Here is a 21,058-nt window from a genome sequence, read left to right as displayed (position 1 = left end):
GGGAATGGAAAGTGGCTTCTGCCCTCTTACATCCAGGGACCTCTGTGAGTGTGCTTCCCCAGAGCCAACAAGGACCACAGGGATGCGAATTCCTGGGGACCCACACTCACCACCACTTTTACTGGGGGCTTTAGAATTTCTCAAGTGCCTAGATCACTCTTGGACTTCAGAGCAGGTTACGAGTTTACAAACTGAACCACCGTGTAACTGATATATGATGATTTACTCTGTGTATCTCATCATTCATGTTTTTCTCTAAGAACATATTAAAGGTCAGAGCGGCTCTATCCACTGGTACCTCCCTTCTATGCTCCTAGAAGGCTGAGGAGGCCGCAGGAACTCAGAAGGCTGTCTATTGCTAACCGAAGGAGACAAGTTGTAAGAAACTAGGACTGAATGTCTGGCTTGGATGTTACCTCCTGGAAGTCCCTGAAGGGGCAAGTTAAGGCCAGCAAGAGGAGGCTTAATACTAAAGAAAATGAAAAAATTTGAGGAGTCTATGCGTTTTATCAGGGAATTGACACAAGATCTGGGTTTTGGAAGCATCTTTCTCCTGAGAACCACCTTGGGCTTCACTACTGAGTCTCATTAACTCATATAAATCGAGGGTTGGCTGGATAAAAATTAGAGGTGAAATGTGCCTTCCAGGAATGGACTTTATGGATCACCCACATGTTACATAGAGTCGTTAATTCAAGTTTAATGAAGAGACAGAAGGATAAGAAAAGAGGTGCATCCCATCAAGTCATGTGTTCTGGGCAGCCTTTAATAATGTTTTTAAAGGTGTGGAACTTCTAGGGAGATTAAAGAAATGAACACATTATATATAAATCTGCAGGCATTCAAACCCCTAAAACAATTAAGACCATGCATTCATGAAGAAGCTTTAAATTAGACAACCTGTAATACTTGATGTAGAAAAGTTCTAGCTTCCATAATTCTTTATTAAATATTTGACAAGTTGCATCACTTCTTTACAACGAGTTCATTTTTGTCACATAACTCTTTTGCTATCAGGAAAACAATCTACAATTTCTCTTTAGATGGCTCAAGAAAAACAAAAAGCAAAAAGGACTTATTCTTCAACAAAATGTTTCCTGTGTGTATCAAATTCAACCGTATTTTAAAGCTATTCTGATTGTGAAAATGAGCATTTATCCATACGTTGTCTTTAAAAAAATTTCTAAGTAGTTTGGTTTTTAATTACTGTAACAAATAGTACTTGGCTTTATATTAGGAGGTGGGTTTATAATAAAAAGTTATGAAACATTGAGAATTCATTTGGAATGCTTGAAACTCTCTTTCACCTTAAAAGTCACTATTTTTTCATGTTTCATTTGATAACAGATCCTGAATTAAGAGATGACAGCATATTATATCATTGTCCTGGGGTTCTCTTGGGCTCCGAGGGTCAGAATTCTCAGGACACAGCTTGGAGAAAACTGTAAAAGGGATTCAACTCTCCCTCCCTTTTGAAACCAGATTCCTCGAGAAAGGTGTAAAAATGCTATGCAAATATATATAGATATATTTGGATAGCATATGTACATATATATATATATATATATATATATATATATATATATATATATATATATATATATATTACATACATAGCAGTAAAGGAAGAACAAAGTTATGCAAAGTTAACATGAAGGAAACCGTGACAATCGAGGTGAAATTAGTCTGAGGAAGAGGGGCAAACTGGCTTATACAGGAGCACAGATGTCTGTGGACACAGGGTCATGGTCACAAGAAGGCTTTCAATGCACTGATACAGGTTGAGAACGTAGTACACAGAGGTCTGTTGCCAGTGTCGTTAGATTTCATCGTTACTCCACACAAACACAAAACCAACCAACAAAAAGACATGCGCCTTAAACATGCAAGGCTCTGCACGTAACATCTTTAATGAAGGGCAGATGTCTAATGAGAGGTCTTCTTGGAAAACTCCATACCAACAGAAAGCTCTCCTTTTCTATGAGACACTATACAAGCTCCCATCTTAATGCTACAGCTTTGTCTCCGATGCACTGAAAACACTCGGGTAGGGGTGTGCGTATGCAAATATATATACACTGTTCATTAAGGCTTTGATAAATTAAAAAAAGTGGTCCAAAGTACATCACATTTTCTTCCCAGTTTTAAAATCTAAAGTACAAAGTGGAGATTATCAGGATTAAAAAAAAAAAATCTCAGACCTAAAACTGGCAGTTTTGACATGACATGTCAGGATGTACCCCAAAGTCTGAAAGAGACAGAGGTAGTGCAGGGTCTCCTGGGGGTCAGGAAGGGAGTGGGCCAGGCAGTTACCCTGCACGGCAGCACCCCCTACTGGCAAGGCAGAAGATGCCACCCGAGTCAGTACAGGGGTGCAGTCAGGGTGAGGAGGAAAGAGGCGAACAAAGAGGATGTGGGTAGGGGCTTGAGAACTGATTAACCCAGGCTCTTTTGATAGATTCTGAAATTTCAGGGGTGAGATAACGAGACTTAGGAAAATCTCACAGTCAAGTTTGAAACAGTAACTGTTAGAACAGTTAGTGACTTGCTGCATGTGAACTTGCCTTGCAAGAGAGCCAGCATGGACCTGGCAAGATTAAGCAGCAACTGTACGTGCTGTCCATTTCACAACGAGAGAAAGTGGCTCAGGGATTGTGCAAACCGTTTCTCAGAATCTCTCTCTGCCTCCTTATGTGGGAGGGATCATCCGTGTCTGGTTACAGCATCTGTCACCTGCCCTTAGGGAATATCTGATGTTAGCGGCCCAAGGGCCTTGGTAAATAATGGGATGTTCTGGGAAAAAGGAAAATCGCACTGAAGCGGAATACAGCTTTAAAACAGCTCCCTGCACCAGAGGCAGCAGGTAGAAAAGCAGCCTAGTATCTGAAGTCAATCCCCCTGGGCAGACTTCTCCAAATTCACCTTTAGGCTGATAAGAGGCGGGAACAGAGATACCCAGGACCTTTATAGGTGGATATGATAACTGATGTTTAAAAGACTTTCAACGTGCAGTTATGTCAACTCTGGGACTTACCCTCAAGGCAAAATGGCCCATAGCAACTCTTTTTCAAGGAACTAATGACGCTACTAGATTCAGGTAATTTCTAAGAAAACAGAGGCGACAGAGACCCTGGACTGCAAAGTAGCGTCACTGCTAAGGACAACTAGATTAGGCGACCCGCCCTCCTCCCCCAGGCCTGCTGAGTGGGCAGAGGAGTAGACAGAGGTCCAAGGGATGACCGGGCAGTCTGCTCCTTCACACGCTGCATTTTCCTTACTGCCTCTGTGATCACGTTGTGAAGGTGATGGAGGGTGGAGAGAAACCAAGATCTGACCATTTTAGACAAAGGGTGAAACACTGAGAATCACCGAGAACTAGGGAACCTTATTCAGACTAAAAAACAAAAAACCCCCACCCAAAACAAACTCTGAACCCAGCACTTCTGAGCTGTCATTGGAATCAGATATTAAGGGACAGATGAACTGAACTGTCATTCACAATCACTGCCTTTCAAGTATTCACAAGGATGTATTTTGATAATTCTTATCTGTTCCTGGCACAGAAATTATCCTAGAATGGGGTTTTCTTCCGTATTTCCAATACTTTGCCTAATTTGCATGCAGTTACTTCTGATTTTTTCAAATATACAGTTTACAAAATGACAGAAGAATCCCACTCCTTGGACAAGAATCGTTGGCTTTCTCCCCCTATAATTACATAATCACTTTCAGAACCCATCCAAGCATCCTGCGCTCTCAGGCTTTGGCACGAATCGTGTAAAGAAAGGCAAGTCTGCACTTGGTGGGCCACAAGGTGGGGGCTGACACAAACTTGTCATATTGACTGAAGGGAAAAAAATCCTATCAACAGGTAAAACTAATGAGCAATACTGTTTTTTTCTTAACCTACTCAACACCAAAGTTTTCTGATCACTACTGGTATTTTTTCATCAACATGAAAAAGGAACAATCCTCAGCTCTCTAGAAATCCACCTTCTTTCAGACAACACTGAGGCCCCTGCACCCTGTTCAGACGACTCACTCCCAGCCACCCATATTCCTGGCTTCCCACGAGCCACCCAGAGCTGGGTAAAATGAATTTGTAACAACAAAAGATCCTTCTTAAATAACAAATGGAGGCCCCGAAACCATGATTTTTTTGTCTTATCTACGACTGGCAAGAGATGAAGTCTCAAGTGTCCCCCGACTGCCATGGCGGTGTAGAGGACAACAAAGGTGAGAAAGGACCGCAGGGTGGCAGCACCCCCACGCTGCCTCAGGCAGTCTCTCCAAACACAACAGAGTTCTGCACCCAGGACTTACAAGTGGCTAAGAAACCAGTCTCACAGACCCCCTCAATCCCCGCTAGGACCCTCAGAAGAGCTGGACATCAGGGGGGTCACACCCAGTCTTCTCTGGCACTTTTCACCTAGCACACAACAGACACAACTCGGGCAGTCCACGGTTCTGAAGCATGCAACAAGGAACAAACTCGGTTAGATTAAGTGTATATTAAATTAATCTCTGCAGGGGAGGAGAAATCACAAAACAGCTGGTGAGGACAGGTCTGTAGGCTCAGCTTTACGTCCAGGCATTGTACCCAGCAGCCAGACTCACAATGGGTAGATATTGCACCGGAAAGGTGTGTGCAGGGGAGGAAATCATTATCACATTTAATGTTTGTGATTAAAAAAAAAAAAAAACCCAACAAAACAGAATCAAGACCAGATATGACCTCCATGTAGTACATAAAGTGCCTTCGGAATTGGTGCAGTTAGAACAAAAATTGGTTATTTCACTACCGTTAGCAAACATGTACAAACAGGAGACTACACAGATCTGGTTTCCACAGTTTCAAATCACGCAGTGCCAAGTTTCATTCAAATGTCTCTACTACGAACAGCAAAGAGGAAAATATAATAATAAGAACGACTGTACAGCATTGGGAAGGGTTAAGTAATTTCTCTGACGAGAAATGCTAGTCGAACCCTGTCTCAAATGCGTTAAAGCACACGTAATTACTTCTAAGGAATAATGGTGTGATTCCTTCAAGTCAACACAAAATTTGTCATGCTATGTTACAATTCTCTCAGCCTGTAGCTATTATGCTAAATTTGTACAAAAAAAAAGTAATATCCAGTTTATTTTCATTCTGAGTATGGAAAAAAAAACTCATGGTGCCTAATGTATTTTAAATTTTCTCAAAGTACTTGTCTGTAGAAGGTTTTTGGATGAAAATCAGTCTTCCAATTCTGATCGAATTAGGGGGTAGGGGGTGTCAAAGTACTTTAAAAATAAAAATGTCACCGACATCAAACCTGGTATGAAATTCAAATACAAAAAAAAAAAAAAGCTCACTTTTCCAAGTACATGAGACATCTTTAATTGTCATGAAATGAAGTCTGAAAATCGGTCTAAATCATCTTAAAAAGTAAACATGAGTTGTAATACTATACCTGTAGAGTGATTAATTCCATTCATTGTCATTATAAAATATTTATTAAGGGCTTCGCCTACAGAGGCATAACATAAATAGAATAAGTCCTCCTGAAATGTAATTAGTATACACATCAACCAGTTGGTAATTGGTGGAAAACGCAGGAACGGACCCGGGGCTGGGTTCCCAGGTTGAAACTGGGGCAAGTCCCGGGCGAGGGCAACGCTCCAGGAGCCCAGGCCGCGCGCCGCCCTCTGCCAGCGGCTCAGCAAAGTCTGTTAGGCAAATGCAAAAGTGCAAGCAGGACCTGCTCGAAGAACCACCACCCGGAGGCACGGGACGCTTAATCCACCCCCTCGAAGCCTTGGGCATTTTCCACGGCCATGAGAAGCTTCTCTCGTAAGTCTTCAAAGGTTTCATATGGAGGTAAGTCAAGGCGATTAAAGCTGCAAAAGGAACAAAAAAGTGCAGGCAGAAAGCCATCATCACTACCCTTTAGTTACAACAGCATTTCCTAGATTTGGCAAAGGGGGCACTTTGGTGTTGGAGCAAGAGGTTACAGAAGTCTCAACCAGCAATTCTGATTATCCGAAAATCAATTCCAGCGATGACACTGCCCACACCAAAGAGGCTACATAATCTACAGGGGAAGAGAAAAGAATTTTCTAATAGCCCATGGAACCTCTCTCCTATGACTGGGTGTGGATCCTGGAAAACACTGCTGGGAAGGGACACAGGAGGGAAAGGTAACTGATGTATAGGCAAAGATTTCCAAACCCTTGAGACACAGAATTTCCGCAGCAGGAGTTACAGCAGGGTGAATTGAGGCTGTGCCTGTTTCTAACGTTCGCCCTTATTTTACATTATTTTGCCAAGCCTGGTGCCTTTCTACGTAGTGCCTCACTGGAGTTTCAGCACAGCCCTGTGAGGCAGGTGACGCTTTCTCTGTTTTGCAGATGTGGGGCCCGGAGCCCAGCAGTGGCCAGTATGCCCAGGTTTCACCCCAAAGAAGCACTGTAGACGCGAGACCAGAAACCAGGCTGCCCACGGCTCTGGGGTCCAGATGCTGGGCCTCCAACCAAAGTCAGGTGAGCCATCGACATGCGGAGTGAAAGCCCCTACATACCTGGAGGCTTCAGCAGGGATGGCACAAATCACCTTGGTCACAGCAAGGCCTCCAGGCAAATGTGGCCTCTGTGAGCAAGACTGTACTTGTCCACAGGATCAAGTTCAAATTCTGTCGCCCCCTGCCAGCCCTGTGACCTCGGGCACGTCACCGCACTCTCTGAATCAGTCTGCTCTTCTGTGAAATGGGGAGACTGCTCATAACAGGGCTGGGAGGGTCAAACCAAAACAGAGAAAGGGGGCCTGGCACATGGCAAGTGCCCAAAGGCAGTGACTACTGCCATCACTCACTTACCATCCGCTGTGGGCCGCAAGGCACACATAGAGCTAGAGCACCAGTCACGGAACAGGTGCCCAGGCAGGTGGGCACCTGTCATGACGATGGCCACATGCATGTGCCTTACTTAGGTCATGACGCTTTAATAAGCGCTTATGTTCATGGAACATTTACTGTTAAGCACTTTTCATCTGTCACCTCAGTGAATCCAAGGAACCAACTTGTAAGATAGGTCATGCCTCATCCCTATTTACAGAGGAGGAATCTGAGGCACAGAGAGGTTAGGTAATTTGCCCAAGGTCACACAGTAAGTGGCAGAGCTAGGATTCGGCCCCAGGCTGGCTCTAAAGCCCATTTAAAACTGCTCCCTCTTGGCACTGATGTAGGTGTCTTAAGCACAAGGAGGACAACGCCCTCCATTTTAAAAATTAACATTTATCAGCAGCGGTAAGATAGGCCACATCCATGATGAGCCTTTTCACAACCCCTAAAATGTTTAATAAGATACACTGAGCTCTGAGATTTTTTTAAACAGTCACCAAACATCAAAAGACGTGGCACAGGATAACACTGTGCTTCACAAATCAGAAGTCTGAGAAACCCAGGAATCCTGAAATAATAAGTCTAAAAGAAGTTTTCCATGTTTGGTTTTCATTGTGATGAAGATCTCAAAGATCATGGTTTCACCGGTTACAGGGAAAGAATGCCACTTCTGCGGGCTACGCGTGACAAAGCCTCTCCCACCAGGCGGCTGGCAGCTTGATTTTAAGTTGGTATTTCAACCCAGGGCCTGTGATCCCCATGGGGTTTCAAGCATCAGTGGCCACTTTTTCCCTTTAAAAAAGGTCCATTCATTATTCAAGTTGGAGGAACACTGGAATAATGGAGAGAGAGGGACGCAAAGGGGAGTGTTAAAAGCTGAGGTTTGGAATTATGTTAGCCTTCTGTGCCTCGGCTTCTCCACCGGTAAGAAGTGGGTGATAAGATGACCCACCTCTTAGAACTGCTGTGATGATTACCGGAGTTAATAAACACGGAGTGCGGGGGACAATGCCCAGAACACAGTAAGCGCTTAGTAAGTGTTACTGTTACCTCTGAGGCAGAATTAGGGGGGATCTGGCTGTGGCCTGTCACCAACTAGCTGTGTGACCTCATTACCCTCAGTGGCTTCAGCCTCATCTGGTAGAAGACGCGGGGGCTGAAGGAGGTAATTTTTAGGTGGGTCTATGACTCTTAGTAAAGCAGAATTGTAACTATCCAAGCAGTGACCTTTGATGGAACAAAGGAATGCAGCCCTTTAATGGGAGAGGATCAACAACTGCATTTGAGGGCTTCATGGAAAGTCCCCTCTGGAAGATCCAGCTCCACCAGCCCGCACTCTCCTCGTAAATCAGGTTTTAATTCTGAAGCTTAATTGTGTAGTTTTGTAGTTTCGTAAAACATGGAAGAAATTAAACAGACATAGGGCTACGTTCTATTTAGCCACGTATACGGCTGCTGCTGTGAAGGAGCGAGCGAAGCTCCTGTTTCCTATGTTGCGGGAGGATCAGGGCTGGAGGGAAGGACGGTCACCCAGCAGAGGAGACAGAGTGAGTACCCGCTGCCAGCGGGGCTGCCTGGGGGGGTGGGGGGGCCCGCTCTCCTCTTTGTCTGGGCAAAGCATCATCTTTGGATGCTTTAATTCTGTGACTCACAGAGGAGAGAGGCTGCAGTAAGAGCAGATGGGGCTGCTCTCCTCCTGTGTGCAGACGTTCGTCCTTCCTAAGGAAGAACAGTGATTTTAAATCCGAGCTGTCCTCACCAACCACCAAGGAGCCCTGAGAAATCCCATGGCCCAGGTCACACACCAGACCGACCAGGTCAAAGTCTCTGGAAGTGGGACCCTGGCACTGGTATTTATTTATTTTTTGGAACTCTTTCTAGGTGGTTCTAACGTGTAGCCAAGGCCGAGAACCACTGAGTTCAGGGATCTTAGACAAGCAGGACCGTAGTTTAGTGGTGGCTCAGCATGTGGATTCTGAAATAGAGGAGTTCAATAGCAAGACAGCTGTCTCTGGGGTTACAGAGGGACGAGGGCTGAACACTCACTCACTCGGTTCTAAGAGTCTAGAAGGGACGTGAACCGTATCACTAAGGGAGCAGCTGGAGCGTAGTGGTCAGGGTGCAGATTCTAATCCTAGCAAATCCGAGTTCAAATCCTGTGATTTGGAACTATGTGGCCACGAGTGAGCTCCCTGAGAGCCCACAGGAACACTAACGGTACGCGTGAGGCTGAGTCAGGGTGAGGGAGGCCGCACGCAGCAGCCAGGCCCAGGGATGCAGCTCTTACTCATCATGGGACCCTGAGAAGCACCCCTGCACCCGCCCTGACAGCCTGGGGCTCGGCTCAGTGCTGCTGCCTTTCAGCTGAAGGCTACAGAACCCAGAAAGCTACATTTGACTCCGATATTGTTTGGAAAAAACTCCAAATGGCCAAAACATTCTCCCCCGAGAATAAAGGCAGAGCATCATGGACACCGATTGCTCTGGCTGTCGGCCAGTTTCAGCGAGAGTCAGGCTGCTCTCATGACGCCGACGGGCAGGGACCACATCTATTCCATTCAGAGTCACGAATGGTATAAATGTAGAAAAACATGCTTTCTGGTGAGGCAAGGGGATCAAAGAGAAGCAAAAAACCTTTCACAGACCATTTTCCACAAACGCATTTTGATGGGAACTCTCTCCCAGCCAGCAGGGCAAGTGCTCAGTGCTCAGTGGCACTGGGATGTGCGGGATGGCCACGCCGGCTCCGCAGCCCTGGCTTCTCGTGGGAGAGGAGGCTGGGTGGCCGACCTCGGACCGCGGGCCCCCCCCCACCTACTTCCCAAAGGCGAGAAATAAAAGCCTGTGGGGAAACCAACCTGAGGGACATGGGAGCCAGCTAGGAGGAGCTCCCTGAGAGCTACCGAGGTCAACTCTCTGCTGGGTTTCACAGAACTCTTAGAGACCCCGAGACCCTCCTCCCCGCCCTGCATCCCGGAGGCCTTCTGAGTGCAGCCACGCCCCCACGTGCCTCCCTGGACAGGGGCCCTGGTTGGATCTCTGACACTCCACTGGCCACCATCACGTTAGTAAATCCCAGACTTACAGGTTCTTCACAGCCATGGAAGGGGCTTTAACGCTTCACATATCAAACATACTGGGGGCATTCAAATCTTAGTTTGATCTCATTAGCATTACGGTACGATCTGCATTTTCATCGGCATCGCTGGTATTTCACACTCTACACGCTGGATGGGCAGGGAACACAGAGTTCTAGCTTCTCGCCCGGCACCAGACATAGCTAAGTGTTCAAAATGCTGTTTGCTGACAACTGTGTGGTTTTTCGTCACTCACCATGTGTGAGCTCTGGGCAGTTTCTCAGGACTTCCCCATTGCTCTATTGTAAACAGCTGAGGACCATTAGAACCTAGAGAAAGAAAAAAAGAAATGCTGAGAGTGCTCAAGGCAGTAGAACAAGGTGAAGGAGGGACTGAATGAAAGGGGGGGGGGCCCAAGACACCCTCTGTGGCTGCAATGTCACATTCAGATTTTAACTGGGGGAAACAAGGGGTCCGCACGACCTCACAACATAGACTCTGAGACACCTTCATGATGGAATCACACCACATTTAACAGATCAGACATAACAACCCATAGAAGTGCAGACAGCTACAGCCTTTCAGCCTAACCCTGGAAGTTTCAATTTAAAACGAATTCGGGGAGGGGGGAGATGCAAAAACTGAAACGTGACCTTTTAACATGTAGAACAAAAAGAGTGATTTTTCTAGTCTACCGTAAGCACTGAAGAATTCTGCCTTGTGGAGGTGAGGAGTGCTTTAAACAATCAGTTTATAACCACATGGATAATTGTGCAAAATCTAATTGTTTCTGAAGGTACAGCCAAGAAAAAGGAAGAGTAACCTCATGACTCTCTGAACAAAAACAAAAACCAAAGCCAACCCTCCCTTCATATAAAGGTAATAATGTCCTTCATATAAAGGTATATAAAGGTAACTACACCAACGGCCAAGGTGACAGCTCTCTTCACGAGATGCATGTCTACTGGGTCCATGCAAAGCCCACTTGTCTAGGGGCCTGGGAGGCAGAGTCTTCTCGGGCCACAGTTGATGCCTGGCTAGAAATTCACTGGGGGAGAACGAAATCTAATGGCATCCTGCTCACCATAAAGTTCGGCAAATCCATTCATAGGTACCCGGGACGTCCCCGTGACAAACTGTAGTAACCGGATACGCTTCTCAGCATCCATCAGCAGCACAGCCTGTGAACGGAGGCAAAAGGTCACTGCATCCCACGTGATACGTGGTACCTGCAGCCATGATGCAGGCAGGCAGGACTGAATCTTATTTTCAATGCAGTGGAAGACCTAGACAGTTGACTCTGGAAAGTCTTTTTTAATTTTTTTAAGGCCATAATACAGGCCTTTGTGATCTCAGAGAGCAACAGATCACAATGTCTCTTTCTTCTTCTGCCAACTGGGCAAAATAAGTGGTATAAAAAGCAAATTCACTGATGGCAATGAGCTCATGTTTCTGTACGTGAAGTTTGCCAGCCCCCCACCAAGCCAATTTTAAACACACACAGTTTGGGAAGTGTCGACGCCAGGGGAACTCAGGGTATGAGGCAGGATTTCTGACTGTAGACAGATTCTCTAAAGATAACATTTTATAAAAAGAAAGAAAAACAGAAGTCAGGATAGGCCTCTGAAATAATCTGTGTATCTTATGTATCTGAATTATTCTAAGAATCAAGTTGGCTTCACTGGTAAAGTTACTTAAACTGATGTTAAAAAAAAAAAATCCAAAATCAAAGCTGAGCAAGATGTGGACTAGGATTTGAAGATTTGAAGATTTAGCTTTTTTCTTTTCTTTCTATATCTGCTGGCACTTGAAATATTATTAATAATAATGTTTAGAAATTAAGACGGGTTGAATGATTTCATTTCTGTAAGTAAATAATCAGCTTTTCCCCTGTAATCGTTCTTTCAAAGTCAGCTTACCGCCTTTCTTTTGGACCCACTCATCTCTATTTCTCTTCTCTCCTAAGCTAAACAGAACACAAGCACTGGCCTTCAGAGTTTCGCATCTTTGATGGAAGGATGTAAAGATCAAAATGTTTGTTGGAATCAAAAAAAAAAAGGTTGGGAAAATGGTTTTTTAAATCAAAATGGCATCTTGGAAAAGTCAGCCCCAAAGCACGTTCTGGCCCTGAGATGCCTCCCATTCTTACTTACACTCTGGAGGACTAGTTCCAATTCCTGAATCCAACTACGTGCTTTTCAGAATCGTCCTACTCAGAGGCGTTTCCTCAAACAGAAGCGCCTTCATCAGTTGGTCAAGGAAGACAGTGGGAGGGGGATCAACCGTATTCAAGACAGCTGTCTGCCCTGCAGTTACCGAAAAGCAACACAGGAAGGGCTGCTTTGGGCTCAGCTGGCCCCTCCTCCCAGCCCCCAGCAGGCCAGGTACCCACAGAGCCCCAGGTTCCAGCAGCAGCAGGACCGCAGGAGGGCAGCACAGGGCCCGCAGGCCTGACCCAGGTGGAGAGTAGGGCCCGGCCCTGGCCTTACCTTCCAGAACCACTGAATCACAGGGTGGTTGGGGCAGTAGCCGTTCTTGTAAATAGAATGTTGTCTCCAGTCGTTCACGTCCACGTCGCCAAGGCCGCACATCAGCAACTAGGAGGGAGACGGACCAGAGGTAAACGGGGCGCGACGTGGCGGCCGAAGAGACACATGGAGGAAAGGCTGGCACTGTGCCGTGCAGAGCAGGACAGGCCAGCGACGTGAAAACAAAGGAAGGGGAATACACGTTCCAAATTCCACCTGCTGCTGCAGATCAGAGACAGCAGAGCTAACAAGGGGGGCCCGATTCTAACGCTCGTACAGGCCACCACACCTCACAGTGGAAATGAAACGCCCAGATCAATCGCCTTCCCTGCCCCGCTGATCTCAGCACAGCACTCACAGACTCTCTTATGCTCCATTTCTATCGGCTCATTAGCTTGGCTGTTCCCCTTCTGAGAGGTTATTTGTCTCAGTATTTGAAAATGCCTCTCCACCCACAAAAGAATTAGTGCTTTATGACAGCAGGAACCCTACCAGCTGAGGGCCAACCACTTCACCTCTCCTGAGACCTGAGACCTGAGGCTGCATCTGGACCAGCACTGACACAGCAGCTGCCCTCCTGGCCCATCAGTCTTAGGTCTCCTTCTCTCGTCACCTAAGTGTCCGTAGGGCAGGTTTCCCGTGGACAAATGCGTGATATTCCCACAGAGGCACCACGGTAAAATGGAATGAGAACTAAACCAGAGGCCTGAAAACCGATCACAGGCCTGACTGTGCCAAACCCTTGTTGGGTAAACGTGGGGGGGGGGTGGTCACCGACTGCTCCCTGCCTCAGTGTCCCCACATGTCAAACGAACCCCTTCCACGACATCATTTCTACAACATCATCTATCTTGACGTTTCCATTTTAAAGTGAAAGAATAGAAAGCCAGTCGAGGGGAGACACTTCATTGGACGTGACTTGGACAATTGGCAAGTGAGGTCTACCAGCAGCCTCTCAGCAGACACAGCCTTCTTTCTTCTGTTTCTCTCAACATAAAGGTAGAGAGATTTCTCTACTTTTTAGTTTTGAATTTTTAAATATTTTAGCAAAGTAGAGTTGACATACAGCATTATATAAGTTACAGCGGTACAACACGGAGACTCGCAATTTTTACAGGTTAAACTCCATTTATAGTCATTACAAAATTCTGCCTACATTCCCTGGGCTGTACAGTACATTCTTGCAGCTAACAGTCTGTACCTCATAATCCCCTTAATCTCGGCTTTTTAAACTGCGAGTTCTCATCCATGTCAACACAAAGCAGCCTGAACAACCTCCCGCTACGACTTGACTTTCTGATGCGCTGCCTTCCTCAACACAGCACACCTCACGTTCACGGACACCTCTGCTCTACACCCTTCGTGGGTGCTCATACTCCCCTCCTGGCAAGTCCCCGCTGGGCTGCCGCAGTGGGTGTGCAGAGGGGTGGGACCCTCGGCCCCGCCGGGGGAGGAGGACGCCACCACCCTACTCTACTAGAAGCAGCCGGGTTCCCCGCCTGGTGCGCCAGGCCGTGAGCCCAGCCCAGCTCGGGGGGCCTCTCCCCGCCTGCTGGGTCTCAGAACAGCTCTCTCCTGGGCAAGGACTCTACACGTGACTATTTCCACCGGTCCTCCCTCCCAGGCCCGCAAACAAGCAAGCCCCTGAGACCTGTAGTAAAATTCGTCCACCTTTACACTGCCAAGGACATCATGGGTCAGAGAATATTACTTAAAAATCTACTTTACACAAAACATTTACAATACAAACCTCCAGCTCGTTTTCGTCAAAAATTTTAATCAAATCAATAGGAAGCAGTTCTGTGAATCCCTGAAAGAAAAAAAAAATCATTCTAAACACCTTTGTCCTTAAAAGAGACAAATTTTACAGGAAAAACCTATGACTGGAGGCGCAGGTGAGATTCTCGCACCGTGAGCACAACTTACCTCCAAGAAGGCGTTCATCTGCTTCTGGACCCTGTTCACAAACCTCCATTGGATGACCAAGCTGCGGGAGGAAAACGCAAGAGCATTTTAATCATCCTCTTCAATGTTCACTTCTTTCTTCCCAGCTGCAATTGCTTCTCATCAGGCAGGGGAAGGAGAGAAAGCCCTACGGTGGCCACGGAGAGGGGTACTTGCGGCTTATTCATGGAATGACTCGAACAGACATGAAGAACTAAAGTCTCACTGAGGATTTCACCAAGACAGACTGGGCTTTTCCCCCCAGATCAAGCCTGAGTTATCAAAGTTGCTTTATAAATGTAACTGTGTGGAGAAAAGGGGAAATGAGGTTTGAATACATACATACATGTGCATAATGCACACACATATGAACTCACGTATGTGCACACCCACATATATGTACAAACACGTACACATTTTTAAGGGGAGTAGCCAGTGCAACATATTTTGTTGTATATTTCATTCTAGCATCTAATGTACTGCTTTCCAATGATGACACATAATTTATCAGCAGAATGACTTACCACTAATACTTTAATACCAACATTTGGAAGACTAATGGTAAAACCTCTTTCAGTAACAGAAATCCACCGAAGCCATTTTCCCTAACAATATTTAGTGTTCAGCAGAATTTACTACCAGGCGAATCTACTCTCGCTCCCACCTAAGGCGTTTTTGTCGTGCAACAGCACAAGGACCTTCTCATAGGAGGCGGCACCATGGCAACGGCCCTCAAGGACCAGTCTGCTGCCCACCCGCTGCTCAGCATATCAGGTTTTATTGGCTGTGCTGCAATCATCAGCCCAATAGCCTACTTGTACAGGGGGATACGGTGGTGGGGAGCAGCTGGAGATTTCAATCATCCTTTTCACAGTGAAGCTAGCTAAGACTCTGCCTGACCCCACTCCCTACCAAATCTGAAACCTAGAAGAATTAACTGCAAAGGATGATGCACAACACATATCACAAAGTCCACATCCTCAGCCTTTTGACCCTAGTCACCCTGGGGTGGAGCATTTAAAAAAATCTATTCAAGCCTGCACTTTCCGAATAAAGACAATGGTGTCAGCTAGGACATCATCTGCTTGCTGAGACTGTCCACGTTCAGAACAAGAGCCAATCAATGTGAACAGGCAAGAACTGTAGTATCTGACTTCTAGTTTTTAACCGAGTATAGCAAGCTTTCAACTTGCAGGTGGAGGAGAAGTCCATGCTTTGTCGGGGTCTCTAAGTAGAGATGCCAATGCTCTCCAATTCTTCCTAATTAGAAAGGCCAGTCAGTCCTTTCTTTGCAGATCACACGAAGGATGCTAAGACCCTTCAGCCAATTCTGAACTCAAGTCCTCTGACCAGTTATGATGAGGACGAGGGAACCTGGCCTGCTGCAACGGGAGTTCTGAATGCAAACAAGGAGTTCAGGCCACAGCTGTAACTCAAAAGATGAGCCAAAACTAGGACCCGGGAACCAAACACTGCTTCACTGACCTCTTGCCTGCACCAGGACTAGCGAGGGCAACCTAGAAATCCTCGGAAGACATCAGAACTGTGTGCTCGAAGCGTACATCAATGTCAGAGGAAAATGTAAGCCGCCCAACAGAGAAAGACCTACCCGCTACAGACTGCTAGGATTACCTAACAGATTGCCACAGGACTTGACATTTTGTTCCACCAACAGAGGCCGAGACTGACTTAAAATTACGAACAACAGAAACAATTCTTTATGTTTGCATGTGCTGCTTTCTCCCTATCCATTTGAACTCGTTCCCTGCATTTTCATTATGGAAGAGAGGTCAGGAGAGAGACGAAACATTTTCTCTTTGGTTGTTCCCAATTTTATCCCAACTAGCTGTGGACACTGTGCTCTGTCCCTGCCATTCTCAGTTTTAGACCAGACACCCGCAGACTCCCTGGAGTATCTGCCACACCACTCAACAGCATGCGCCCTCTCCTCCTCCCACTGCTCCTTCGAACGGCAGCTCCACGAGGTCATGACACAAGCCAAATTTGCCACCCCATGATTCAGCTTCCTCTTAGCCCAAGCCGGAAAGGAACTTGCACTGTTGAACATACATCCGTAATATGCATGAGTTATCTCAGCAAAGGACATCAACCACACATGCTGTTCCATTTAACAGAAAAGAAGGCTGTAAGTATGTATATACGTACTCAATATATTCCCTTTTGTTTTCATTTGTTACCATTATTTCTGACCCATTGGGCTTCAGATCCACTTGATACGTCTGTAATTACAAAGATAAAACAACGATCACCATTGTGAAGTTATTTTGCATATTATTACTGAGTAATAACATCTTATTATAAAAGGAAGATAAGTAAAATTTATTCAGAACTATTCTCCAGCAAATGGCTCTGTGTCCACGGGAAAGTCTAACGAGGCTTTTAAACTGTTAAGATGTTACACGTTTAATGGACGTGTCATTGACGGCAAGTTATTTTATGGTTATTGATGAGTTTTAATTATTCTTTATACACTGGCAATGATGGAGAACATCTTTTTTATATCTGCTATTCACTTATCAAGAAATTTAATTATGTTTCACAGGAAAGACAGGATACATCCATCAAGACTGCAGAGATCCAAATTTGTTGCTAAGAATTAGATTTTATAATCGTAAAAAAAAAAGGTGTGGAATTTCTTTCAAAGGGGCAAAACACAGGGACTTAAAATAAGAAAGGTGCTGGGGATGCCAGGCTGGGTGTGGGGTTCACTTGCCACCCCGCCCCCCCGTACCCCAGCCTCTTACACGCATCCAGACAATGCCTCCCTGCTCATCCCAGGAAGCTCCCTCCCCCAGAGCCGCCCAGAACGGTAAAGAGCAAAGCAGCTGAAATCAAGGCATGGCCTTCTCCACGCTGAGCCAGCCCTGGCTTCACGTCAGAGCGTATAAAGCAGTAACCAGCAGAAGGGCAGGGAGGAAGGGACCTACTGATCCAACAAGGAAAAAGTTAACTCTCATGGAAATTTGGGGGGGGAGGCGGGGAGGAAAAAAGTACCACCCACAAGTTAACCTTGCAAAGATGAACTACATTCCTATCTGGTGGGACTCTTTGTGGTCTTTATTCCCACAGTGACTCGCCTACAAACCGGGCCTAAGCCAAGCCCAGGAAGAGGCTTCTCAGCCCAGGGCACACCCGTCGCGAGGGATGCAGATTCCGGTCTGCAACAGCTCAACTGCTGTGGCAGAGGCTCACTTCCAGGGACCCCTCCCCGCTCCTGCCACACATGCCCGGGAACAGACTGGGCCTGTCTGGCCTGAGTACCGGACCCTGTTCCTCTGCAAACACCTTCTCTGATGATGCTCCTGATCGTTGCTCCTTTTCACGTGGAGACAGCTTTTTCAATCAAAGGCCACTGATCATCCATCTCGGCCCTTCAGCTTCTTCTTTGTCCTCTTCTTCAAGATTCGGGAAGGGATCTATTCCCCTCCCACCCCCCCTCCCCACGACTGAACTCCACTTTCTACGATGTCAATTCAACGTTTTACTGCTGCCAGATTTTAATTTTTCCTCAACTCCTCCTTCTCGCTGCTGTCTTCCCTCTGCGTCCGGTCTGCCTGCTGCTGGTCGGACCCTGTCCTAGGCAGGCTACGGCACTGCTTGCGGATATTAAACAGTTTCGCCCGGGGAGGGGGGCGGGACGGGACGTGTCTCACAGGAAAACATCTCTAGTTCTTTGACAGTCATTCAGAGGTCTGTAGACAGTACTCATTTACATTTTTGTAGTATTTTTCAATAAGCCTGTGATGGGTTTTCTTTCTTCCCATTTATTCCTCCTCCAAGACCTGTCTTGCTGTTCCCATCAGTAATGGGATTTTTCTATCAGATCCACACCAGACGACAAGTTAATAATCCAAGCCCAGTACTCGGTACTGGGAGGCTTCCAGGACAGTTCACCAGTGCTGGGATAGAATGTTTTGCAGGAGTTGCAATTTCCAGGGAGCTGCTGACTAAATGGGTCAACCACAGACGAGATGGGGAGGGGAGGGGTAAGGAGGAAGGAAGACACTCCAGAGGCAGCCCCGGGAGATGAAAAAGGGCAGAACCAGCCAGGCTGCTGAGCAGAGAGTGGCGGTTCTCATCTTTGCTGGTGGCGGGAGTCTAGCTGGTTTCATCTTTTTGGAGGACACTTTGGGACAGCAAGATTCCAACACGCATATACCTTTTCATAGTAATTTCCCTTTTCGGATTTACACCAAAGGAAAAAAACTGGCCAAGTACACAAAATGTATATTCTAGGATTTTTATCATCTTTGTACTGTTTATACAGTGAAATACTGACATGGTGAAAAAAAGGTCTGCTCTGTGAAATGGAATTCTGGGTAGCCATTAAAATGCTATTTACTGACATGGACATGTTAAATTAAAACTGTACACACCGTACAATTCCATTTCTGGAAAAAAACAGAACAAACCTATGCATGTGTCTACAAAGAATAATTCCAGAATATAAATCAAAATTTTAGTCATGATTTTTTCTAGTTGGTAGGAACTATGGGTGATTTTTATGTTTTTACTGTATTTACTCTTATTACAGAGCTTAATATTTTGTTATCAAATTTTGTTAACTAACAAAATTACTTTTGAAAGAAAAAAAAGATTGCTGTGTTAAGGAAGGAAGCATAAGCTGGGGTCATATAGTTGACTGGGGACCACAGTTTCTTTGGGAGGTGAGGCTGGGGGTTCGGGGCAGGCCGAGAGGGGGTCTCCAGGCCCACTCCCTGTGCTGCTCCCTTAGGGTCGGTCCACCGAGAGCCCTGGGTGCCTCCCAGGTCAGGCTTTTGCTGGTGTGCCAGTGTCAAGCTCAAGTTCGTCTGAGCCCAGCAGAGCCAGGCTCTCTCACTGGATGAGCTGACTCCATGCATGTAAGTTTCTCCGGCCGACCTCCGCCTGTAACCACAGCCCCGCTGCATTTGTTTTCCCTCGCACATCCCAATTCCTGACTTCACACATAGTGGCCACAGGGGAAGGACTAAATGCGCTCACGATGGCTGTGAGACTCAGGAGAGAGAAGCGGGGCTCGTACAACACAGAGTGCAAGTCAGAGGGCTTCCCCCAACCCCTCTCCTCCCACCAACGATGTTCAGAGCCACAACGCTCCGGCATTAATTAATCCTGCCAGAGAGGCAGCAGCAAGATCCAGGGAGGTGGGTCACTTTGACATGACACACAGGGAATTTGGTGATGGAGCCGGGCCAGAGCCCAGGTGGGCTGCCCCGGCAGCACATCCTTCATCTCCTCCTCTTTGGGGCGGCTTCCTGCCACCCCACCCATTTCCCCACAACACCTGATACCCAGTTCTGTCCTACCACTGGCTTCCCGGACCAGCATCCTGTCATCTTGTGTCTGAGCTCCTAAGAACCCAGCATGAAGGACATGAACACAGTGCCTGGCACACAGGAGGTGCTTGGTAAGTGCTTGTGGGAACACTGCTATTTCTTGAAGTCTCCCGGCGCGAGTATGAACTCATCTTTCTTCTTTATAACGACCACAAAGATCAGAGGAAACTCAGGGATGCAGCTCTCACAGCACTGGAAACCCTCTTCCTTGGCAAGTGACAACTTCGGATTCGCACACGTCTCCCCGAACTTTGACAGCTGCTTTACATCCAATGACTGAGGAGTCCGTGGATCAAATCAGGTACACTGGACTGGGCAGAGTAAGGTCTGGCTGCTTTCCGTCCCATTTCTGGGTGCCACCCTCGTCCTCCTCAGCCTCTCCCGGCGATTGGCCCACGTTTCCACCTCCACGTTTTCTGACATTGCCTTCTGTCCATCTCCTTGACCTGGCCTTGAGGAGCCAGGGTCCCTGTCCTTCTGGGAGCCACCTCTTCACTGGGCTCTTGGTCTGGTTCTCCCCCACCTCGCTCTGCCTCTCCCCTTTCTCTCCCTCCTCCTTTTCCCAGTTTCTTCCCTTTCCCTCGTTCCCCTTCCCCAACCCAGTGCTACTTAGCCCTTCTTTTTTCATTAACTGCCCCGCAAGGAGCCTTTTTAGATCCCCTCCAACCAACAGGGGCCCTTTTCCTCCCATGCAATCTTAACCAAGACACCTTTGGTGTGTCTGGGGCCCTTTGGAGGACCACAAGCCACTGTAATGGCAGAGACTCTGTACCCTCCAAGAACTAGTCTTTGCCCCCTGGGGGCACTGTCACCCAGTGGAGAGTGTGTGCCTTCACCCAACTCAGGCAGGTCCTAACACGTCTCTCCTGTAGTTGCTGCCCATTCTCTTTCCCTCCCTGCCGCGAAGCTTCTTCAAAGTCCACACCGTGAGGGCCTCTTCAAGATGAACGGATCAGGGCCTGCTCTGCCGAACCTGCGGTAAAGACCTTCTCCTTGTCATAGCTCTAAAGGGCTGTCTCCTCCTGGAGGCTGACTCCTCCTTGTGTGGGTATACACGAGTGCAGGGTTTAGTCTTTCTGGCTAGCATATGACAACTGTTCAAATACTGAAATTTGTTCATTTGAAACGTTTTTAGTAGGCCCCAGAAACCAGCATCTCCAGATTCTCACCAACCAGAAAGAAAACAAGTTGGGAAAAAAGAATGGTAGCAGCTGTAGTTTCATCACATGAAGTGACAGCGATCACCAGACTTTGTGGTCTGATTTTCCAAG

General features: G+C 46.8%; 1 protein-coding gene across 16 annotated transcripts in view; it reads right to left on the bottom strand.

Moving 5' to 3' along the window:
• Nucleotides 1-923: 923 nt before the first annotated feature.
• NEDD4L (NEDD4 like E3 ubiquitin protein ligase) overlaps nt 924-21,058 on the bottom strand; it is a 299,160-nt gene continuing 279,025 nt past the window's right edge. For 15 of the 16 annotated variants that reach the window (XM_032470627.1, XM_032470629.1, XM_032470630.1 and 12 more), the window contains 7 exons: nt 16,597-16,670; nt 14,413-14,473; nt 14,237-14,296; nt 12,448-12,555; nt 11,043-11,139; nt 10,215-10,287; nt 924-5,883 (listed from right to left, as the gene is read on the bottom strand). In XM_032470627.1, coding sequence (XP_032326518.1) covers nt 5,781-5,883; nt 10,215-10,287; nt 11,043-11,139; nt 12,448-12,555; nt 14,237-14,296; nt 14,413-14,473; nt 16,597-16,670 — 576 coding nt within the window. In that variant the 3' untranslated portion in view covers nt 924-5,780. The remainder of the gene's footprint in view (nt 5,884-10,214; nt 10,288-11,042; nt 11,140-12,447; nt 12,556-14,236; nt 14,297-14,412; nt 14,474-16,596; nt 16,671-21,058) is intronic. The other variant, XM_014557678.2, reaches the window with a different exon arrangement.

Source organism: Camelus ferus, chromosome 30, assembly GCF_009834535.1.
Source record: "Camelus ferus isolate YT-003-E chromosome 30, BCGSAC_Cfer_1.0, whole genome shotgun sequence".
Lineage (NCBI taxonomy): Eukaryota > Metazoa > Chordata > Mammalia > Artiodactyla > Camelidae > Camelus > Camelus ferus.
The sequence above is the reverse complement of the archived record's forward strand: the minus strand, read 5'-3'. Positions and strand labels throughout refer to the sequence as shown.